The sequence below is a fragment of the Glycine soja genome, chromosome 8 (assembly GCF_004193775.1).
Source record: "Glycine soja cultivar W05 chromosome 8, ASM419377v2, whole genome shotgun sequence".
NCBI classification, from domain to species: Eukaryota; Viridiplantae; Streptophyta; class Magnoliopsida; order Fabales; family Fabaceae; genus Glycine; species Glycine soja.
In genome coordinates, this window is record NC_041009.1 from 17,963,504 (window position 1) to 17,972,135 (window position 8,632).

The window sequence follows — 8,632 nt, forward strand, 5'->3', positions numbered from 1 at the left end:
ATATATAAAAAATAGTTACTATTTTGACAGTTTAAAATCATTATAGAGTTTATTTTTTAAAAAAATTGTGGTTAAAAATCATCATAAATTATGAAATTATGAAACACAATGAATGAAAAGAGGCTAAATTTTTTTTCCTTAAGAACATATGTAAACATAAAAATAAAAATAATAATTTCGTAAAAAAAACTTTAAATTCCGGAATCATTATAATTATACATCAAACTTGCTTTAGAATGTTGTATGCTGTAGAATGTAATGTAAATAGACTGGCCCAACTAAAAAAAAAGAATGTAAATGCAGGTTGGTGGATTGTCTTTAAAATATAAAATATAATTTGAATCGTGAAATATATGTGAAAAAGGATGGAAAATGAATGTTTTTCCGAAGCTTTACTATGTATATGTGATTAAAAATAGTTAATAGAATAAAAGAATGTAATTATAAAGGGCAGGTCCCCATCTCACCAACTTTGAGATGGGAAATAGCATATGTGTGTGGTGTAGTATTGATTGAAGCTTTGGGCATCTAAAGTCGTAGACAAAACGGTCAATGACTTGTCTTAATGAGGTGGCGTGTTTTAATTGGTGAACGTAGTTGGCGGGGTTGGTGAGTGACTCACACCCACGAATTCAAAAGCAGCGCAACTCCACCACGTTCGCTCTCACACCCACACAACTCACTAACATCACAACTTCTCTCTTTCTACACAAATAACTCCTTCTCAGGTAATCAATCTTCCTCTTTCCTCTACTCATTTCAATGTTTCTTCCAATGCTTATCATGCATTTCAAACCTTCATTGTTAGCGTTTTAGTCGTTTCATTTTCAAATATATGTTTTTCGTTCCGTGCATGAAAACTACCTCTCCATCTTTGACTTGTTATGTTTCCATATACTGTAATGTGTGTGTAATTCCACTAGTTTGTCTTGTGGTGAGTAAATGAATTAGTGACATATATTATTGGTTTAATTAGTCATTGCTCTTATATCTCCCCCAACTTTTTATTTTCATCTTTGTACTTTAAATTTTGTTTATTATGTGACAGTTTTACACCACAATAAACCAACAATAAAGACTAGAATATTAAAAAAATTACTAATATAAATTTTTTAAATACGAGAATCAAAACAAAAGTTTGGCACAGATATAATATTTAATTCAACTTTTTTTTTAAAGTTGCCAGTACATGTATAATAAAAAAAATTATGATATGTAAATTACTTTTTCAGTAACTCATTTTTTTAATCTCTCTTTTTCTGTGGTATTATAAGCTTTATCATACTTTTTTTTGTCAAAGTGTTAAATAACAAATTAAACATTTATCAAATATTTTCTCTCTTAGAAATAATACATTTAAAATAAGTATAATATGAGAGTTAAGAAAATATAATTTATTTTACTTCATCCTTTTGTTTAAAGGATAGACTTATTTTTTTTTAATTCTATTATAACATATTTAAAAAAAATTACTTTATTATAATTCATTCCATCCTATTATATTTTAATTTATTCTTTGTCCCAAAAGAATATTTTAATTTATTCCATTCCATTCTCCAATATAAAGCTTTTTCTTTCTTTATTTAATAAAACTGACATGCCTTGAATGATAATTATTATTTATGTATACAGATTATTAAGATGAGACCTCACTTGTAATTGGAAACAGTACCAAATAAAAAGCGTTACAGAAGATCGATCTGCACCATAACATAAAATTTGACTTATTTTGATTTTTTATGATTGATACTAGTGTGAGCAGTTGATAAGAGAGATGATGATCAACGTGAAGGAATCGACCATGGTGCGGCCGGCGGAGGAGGTGGCGCGGCGGGTGGTGTGGAACTCCAACGTGGACCTGGTGGTCCCCAATTTCCACACGCCCAGCGTCTATTTCTATAGGTCCAATGGCGCCACCAACTTTTTCGACGGCAAGGTTATGAAGGAGGCACTGACCAAGGTGCTGGTGCCCTTCTACCCAATGGCTGGGCGGCTCCGGCGAGATGACGACGGTCGCGTCGAGATTGACTGCGACGGTCAGGGGGTGCTTTTCGTGGAGGCCGACACTGGCGCCGTCATCGACGATTTCGGCGATTTCGCTCCCACCCTTGAGCTCCGCCAGCTTATCCCCGCCGTGGATTATTCACAAGGAATAGCATCCTATCCCCTGTTGGTGTTACAGGTGCGTGCGTTATGCGTATCATTTCTTCTCTCACTTACTTGCTCCTTTCGCTTTCTATGTTAGGTAATTACTTGTTTGTTTAATTTTTTCTCTCTAGTGGCCAAATTTAAATCAAAATTAACTTACATTAACCAACAAGTTATACTATGTTTGGATTTCAGTTTTGTGGCTTCAAACATGCTTTTTTGGAGCATCAAAAGTATTATGATTTGTGTTTGGTTGTCTCCAAAAGTTATTTTCTTGCCAGCGTTTCATTTTAAACAGAGTTTGGCGCGGAAGTAGCATGGAAGTTTGCTCTTGAAAACTCATTTTCCGTTGGAAGCATTTATCCAATAACAACATCAAATAAAAATACTTTTAACAAACGAATTTTATTTTATCAACATATTCTTGAATAAAAAATATTCAAACATATATTATACTAAACTCATTTGTTACCAAACTTGAATTATCAACATCCTTATGATTCAAACATATATTTATAAATTTTAATTCAAACATGTATTTGTTGATCTTGGTAAACTTTTTTTGTAATCTGAGTTGTATTAAACTTAATTTTTTTTTAAAAGATCTTAAATTTAAGTGCTCTGAATAAGAAAAAAAAATTCATATAGTCCATCAAATTAATTATCTAATATGCCCCATAAGGTGATAAAAAAGCTAACATTAAATGAGAATGTAAATTGACTTTACTAAATTTGTTTTGTTTTAATTAATGTACTCAGTGACGTCACTAGAAGTTAGTAATCTAGAAGATATCCTTCCTCTATTATTACTAGTATAAAATATTTTTGACTTCTGGGGTTGGTGGCACGATACATCTATAGTGTGTTAGGTTTTGCACTGTGGTGAAACAGAAGCAATTAATCTTCCACATTTATAGCATCACAACTGGCTTCCAGATCCATTTTTTTTAATAAAAAAACTGGCTTCCAGATTTCTTCATTAAAAACGTGATTTTGAGAGTCTCATTGTACATTGCAAATAGGGATGGAAGTAGGTGGAATAGCCCTTTAGAGGCCTCTGATTCAACTAAGGCCTAATTTCATCCAACTCATTTAATAAATATGTTAAGTTTAGATTTTTTAAAAAGTTTATTTAAATAAATAGATGATATTACATGTTTCAAGAAAAATCTATTGTCTGACCCTTTTAATAATAACATGTTATAGTAAAAATATTACCAATGATATATAATATTATAATTATTTTATTTAAATTATAAAATTATTTTAGTAGTTTAACAATTTGAATCATTTTAGTTGATGTAATATAAATGGGTAGCATGAATAAAGATTCTTTGCTTTAGGTGAGATTTAAAAAACTTTGGTAGTATGTTACATGTAATATTTATAGAAAAATTTTGTCACATGTAATGTTTAAAATTATCTTATTATTGTTTAATGATAATTTTTTATTTTATTTTAAAAAAAATATTTTTTTACACTTTTTAATATGATACAGACATTTAAATGAGAGCTGACAGACTCTTATAAGAATAAAAAACTCAAGCCTACGTATAAACGGGCAGGTAATATATCTAAATGTAAAATGTAAAAGGTCAGACTTAAATAGAATTATTATTATTATTATAAAAGAAATATTTTCATCAATTTCATTGATTATATTTTTTTGTTTATTCTTCTGTTACATTCAAAATAATTTTAAAAATACTTTTCATTTATATTTTTATATTACATATATATACTTAAATATTTGTATAATATGGGATATTTATTAAATATTATTGTTGGCATGGAAAAAAATCAGAAAAAAAGAGAAATTAATAACAAATATTTAAATGGACTTTAAATTAATACTTATTTTTTTGTCTAATTAGGCTATTGAAAAATCATTATTATAGTAATTATTTTTTTTTGTTAAAATAATCTCTTAAAAGCTAGAATCGTTTATATATTTATTTTATATAATATTAAAATAGTAATGTGAAGTACGAATTTAATAATAATGATATTTTATTTTAAAAATAATTTTGATAAAATATTATAATAAAAATTTAATATTTAACAAACTATTTATTTCAAAAAATTAAAAGACTTATATCACAGCAACCTAATATTTTCATGTATATTTCTTTTTTGGAGTCAATTCCTAGTTTGCTACCACCTTCCAGGACTGCAGCCAACGGTTAATGGGAATTAATTGCTTTTAGATGAAAGAACTGATAACGATACACAATTAGAAATGAAAAACCAAAATCACACAATCGCTGTGCCTAAAAGATTATAAAAATGCAACCACCCTACAAAAATTGGCTCCAAAGTCCAAACCTCCAACAAAGCAACGTAAGATTTGGGTTTTAGCTGGAGGTGTTCGTTTATGTCACTGGAGAGGAAAATCAGTACTGAACCTATGACCAATCCCTTGATAGTGAAAGCAGTGCGCATTGCATGTATATTGCTGATGTTAAAATTTAAATGCAGTATTAAATTGTGGTTGTCAAAATAGTTTTGAATGAGGAAAGTACTACCTTTCCTTTTTTTTTTTTTTAACTTTAATTTTAATCATTTTTTGGGGTACTATTTTTAGGTAACACATTTCAAATGTGGAGGGGTTTCCCTGGGAGTTGGTATGCAACATCATGTAGCAGATGGAGCCTCTGGTCTGCACTTCATCAATACATGGTCAGATGTGGCTCGTGGCTTGGATGTTTCCATTCCACCATTCATTGATCGTACAATACTTCGTGCCCGTGATCCACCTCGACCCGTTTTTGATCACATTGAATACAAGCCCCCACCAGCCATGAAGACTCAACAAGCTACTAATGCATCAGCAGCTGTCTCTATTTTCAGACTCACGCGTGACCAGCTCAACACACTGAAAGCCAAATCCAAAGAAGATGGCAACACAATCAGCTATAGTTCTTATGAGATGTTGGCGGGTCACGTGTGGCGAAGTGTAAGCAAAGCAAGAGCACTTCCTGATGATCAAGAAACCAAATTGTACATTGCAACTGATGGAAGGTCAAGGTTGCAGCCTCCTACCCCACCCGGTTACTTTGGCAATGTGATTTTCACAACCACACCTATAGCTGTGGCAGGTGATCTGATGTCAAAACCAACATGGTATGCTGCAAGCAGAATCCACAATGCATTGTTACGAATGGACAACGATTATTTGAGATCGGCTCTTGACTATCTAGAACTGCAACCCGATCTAAAAGCGCTGGTTCGTGGGGCTCATACTTTCAAGTGTCCAAACCTTGGTATCACTAGCTGGACTAGGCTTCCAATCCATGATGCTGACTTTGGTTGGGGAAGGCCAATATTCATGGGACCTGGTGGAATTGCATACGAGGGGCTATCTTTCATAATTCCAAGCTCAACCAATGATGGGAGCCTATCTGTGGCCATAGCTCTTCAGCCTGACCATATGAAGCTGTTTAAGGATTTCTTGTATGACATTTGAAGAATCATTGCCTTCAAGCCATATGGAACGCCACAATGTTTCTAGGTGGGGTTTTCTTTCCCCTCGTACCTTTGTTATCTCTCGATGCTTTTGACAAACGGTATGCAACTGTTAATGGGACTCCTTTCAGTTTTATATGGACTACATTAAGTGTTGTAAATTTTTATAATCTGTAAACGTAAACGAACTTTAACAACAGTTGATTTGATATTACAAGTTTCTGTTCCTAAATATAATGCCATAACTGAGAGGTGTATTTTTACAATTCTTCTAATTGGAGGAAATTTGAAAGGTAATTGTAAAAACTGGTTTTGTACTAAGATATAGGTTGTCCTTGCTACTTGCACTAGTAATCCAGTAGAGGAAATCCTTCCTTTCTCCTTGTCCAAAGATTTCACTTGAGGTTATTTTAAAAACCGGCCAACTCTCAAGTTGGACACTTTGAACCATGGGTAGTAACATTTAGGAGAAGGTGTGCAATAATTTGTTTGATTTTATTTGTGGAGATTTTGAGTAAAAGAAATAAGAATTTGAAAATTTAAGTTTTAGGTATAAAAAAAGACTATAGAAGGATCAAATTTGCTTTGAAATAAGAAATTGAAATTGTCATCCCTACCTAGAATTCGCCTTGACAATAACTTTGTGTGGAAATTTCAATTTAACATAAACGAAAAGAGGAAGGAGAGAGAAAGAAGTTTGCGGGTAAGTGAAGGATCTCCATTTGGACATACGATTGCGTAGAAGGGAAGCAGAGTGTGCAATGCGCAATTTGGGTTTCTACTTTCTACCTTGCTCTGCATCAGATGCGTATTTCACTTTACGTTTTCTGAGTAACCCATTCGTAAAAGTCAGCACATACAATTTGCAAACTTGCAACATGGTATCTGTTTTTGATAATTTTTACTAGTTGTAGGTATTTTCCCTTTTTATTTTCACAATTTTGAAGATGACGTATACCTCTAGATTAGAAGACAATTAAAAGTGGCGCAAATTCATTTAGTGGTTGCAAGAATATGGAATACAGTGATGTTCTTCCTTAGCATGATTATCCGTTAAGTTGATGGTTTGTTTTTCATTTCAACGGAATATGAGCTGGTTGGTTTCATTTCAACAGAATATTGCTAAACCTAATATGTGTTGCCAATTAAACCCAATGTAAGTTAGAAGGATGTACATAAAATTTTATTCATTCTATCACTTGTAATGCCTTGTTCCTTAAGCAATATGTTGCTGGAAAAAAAAGTTTCCCCTTCCCCTCCTCTATATTTGCTGTTTCAAAACAAATGATCTTATTGTTATGTATTAGTCGTTTCATATATTATTTTCTGTTGTAAACCGTTGTGCATGATCGACTGACAGGGTAAATAGCAGTATGAGAGCAAAACTCATCATTATTCATGCAGGAGTTCTGCAATTTCATTTAGTAGATTATTAGTTTCAAACTTGAAATAAATTGGTAGATTATAGGTGAAAGGGCTCGAGAGTAAGTATTGTCATTTTCAATTTAATTAAAAAAATGATAAACAGAGCAGTTTTTATTTTTGGTTTCATAAAACTATTTTATTGACGTCTTAATCTTGACTCTTAATTCAGCTTATGAAATTCATAATAGTATGATTTAACAATTAACATTGATGAATTCACTAAATAGTTTACAATTCCTGAAAAAAAAAAATATAGAATTAGTTCCATTTCTGCTTCTGTATTATCAGTTATCAATACTAGCCAAAGGTGTAGTCAAGAATTTCAACCCCACAAGTTCAACCTTTTCATATTCGCATCAACTTACACTTGAATGCTTTACGCCACCCCCTCCCAACTAACAGGCAACGGTTCAAACATTCATTCATTGATATGATGGATGACAACATATGAGTATTCAAAAGGAGGACACACAAACTGATCTACAAGCAAAGACGTTCATAGTAACGTAACGGAGGCACTCAAAATATATATTGAAAAATAAGTTGCCACTATTTAGAGGCATTAATGATTAAACAAGAGAAACATATGGTAACCATGGATTACATCAAACCAAGTGGAAGGGAAACAATATGACTAAAGCCAAGCTTACAAATGGATTAAATATTGAGACCCAAAAGAGAGGCTCTGATGGTGCAGAACTTTGACGTGGCCGGCGATTAACATCAGCAGTGCCACCAGCTCCTGTCTTTCCTCTACTTCCTGTGCCTCCTGAACTTCCTCCACCTTGTGCTTTTCTTGTAGTATTAAGTATTTCTTCTTTGTACCCGTCTTTAGTTTCCTCAACTTTGTCGTTCAACCTTATTGACTCTTCTATGCTTCCATATAACTTCCCTATTATACACCACTGAATAACATTAATATAAAAGTGACAGTGAAAAAAAAGGGTGCCAACAAATATAGAAAACAATTTAGATGAACAAGTCTCGTACCAAGAAGTTCTTGTGCTTGTCCATTGCTCTGGATTAGGCCTTTACCTTCTGAGGTTGATATGGCTTGAATGCCTGAAATGAGTAGGAACAAAGCAAGGAATCTTACCTTCATCTTAGGGGTTGGGACTTGGAAAAGCAAAAGCGAGGGCTGATTCTTTGTAAATTGTTGGGTGTACTGGATTTTCGTTGAACAATGTCCAAAGCCTAGCACAAGTAGGGGTATCAGGTTTTTGAGTTATCTGGTCTAGGGTAGGGTTAAGGTATTTATAGGTTTTATTAATTTATTTCATTAAGCAAAGGTGAGAATTGAGAACTGAGACAGCGTAGTGTCAAGGTTTAAATATTTGTTAAAAGATAAGTGTTCACGTTTAGTGTCAAATCATGTTCAGCATAAGATTCTCTGAAAAGGTAAATACTTGTAAATATTGATAACTGAGAAGCATGGGGAGAACTATTTTCTGTACACAGAATAAGAATAAGTAGAGTCTCTCCTGGCCATGCCCGTCTACCGAGACACTAAAAAATACATGTTTGATTTTCCGTTAAAAATATTACCATATGAGTTTTAATGTAAATCTAACACATAAATATAAAAATAAAATGA

The 8,632-nt window shown here is 32.5% G+C and overlaps 2 protein-coding genes across 4 annotated transcripts; one reads left to right on the plus strand and one right to left on the minus strand.

The window, feature by feature from the left end:
- The first annotated feature begins 584 nt into the window (after window positions 1-584).
- LOC114422510 (shikimate O-hydroxycinnamoyltransferase-like) lies at window positions 585-5,888 on the plus strand. Of its 2 annotated transcripts, none has more exons than XM_028388899.1 (3): window positions 585-728; window positions 1,754-2,182; window positions 4,733-5,888. In XM_028388899.1, exons 2-3 carry the CDS (start codon window positions 1,775-1,777, stop codon window positions 5,612-5,614), a joined length of 1,290 nt encoding a protein of 429 aa, XP_028244700.1. In that variant the 5' UTR covers window positions 585-728; window positions 1,754-1,774; the 3' UTR covers window positions 5,615-5,888. The 2 variants fall into 2 exon arrangements, with proteins under 2 accessions (XP_028244700.1, XP_028244699.1); XM_028388898.1 differs by lacking the exon at window positions 585-728 and adding an exon at window positions 749-934.
- Window positions 5,889-7,434: 1,546 nt separating this feature from the next.
- Window positions 7,435-8,311, minus strand: LOC114424282. 2 transcript variants are annotated; one of them, XM_028391118.1, is made up of 2 exons: window positions 8,029-8,311; window positions 7,435-7,930 (listed from the first exon to the last, which is right to left on the minus strand). In XM_028391118.1, the coding sequence occupies exons 1-2, from the start codon at window positions 8,138-8,140 to the stop codon at window positions 7,644-7,646; spliced, it is 399 nt and encodes a 132-aa protein (XP_028246919.1). In that variant the 5' UTR covers window positions 8,141-8,311; the 3' UTR covers window positions 7,435-7,643. The 2 variants fall into 2 exon arrangements, with proteins under 2 accessions (XP_028246919.1, XP_028246920.1); XM_028391119.1 differs by having other exon boundaries at window positions 7,435-7,943; window positions 8,029-8,110.
- Between the last annotated feature and the right edge of the window lie 321 nt (window positions 8,312-8,632).

Bases quoted from the DNA above. Each gene is read 5' to 3' on its own strand.
- LOC114422510 (XM_028388898.1), top strand. From the start codon at position 836: ATGTTTTTCGTTCCGTGCATGAAAACTACCTCTCCATCTTTGACTTGT. The intron at 935-1,753 runs GTGAGTAAATGA...GATTGATACTAG, and splicing joins TTCCACTAGTTTGTCTTGTG to TGTGAGCAGTTGATAAGAGA. The intron at 2,183-4,732 runs GTGCGTGCGTTA...TACTATTTTTAG, and splicing joins ATCCCCTGTTGGTGTTACAG to GTAACACATTTCAAATGTGG.
- LOC114424282 (XM_028391118.1), bottom strand. From the start codon at position 8,140: ATGAAGGTAAGATTCCTTGCTTTGTTCCTACTCATTTCAGGCATTCAA. The intron at 7,931-8,028 runs GTACGAGACTTG...GGTGTATAATAG, and splicing joins ACAAGCACAAGAACTTCTTG to GGAAGTTATATGGAAGCATA.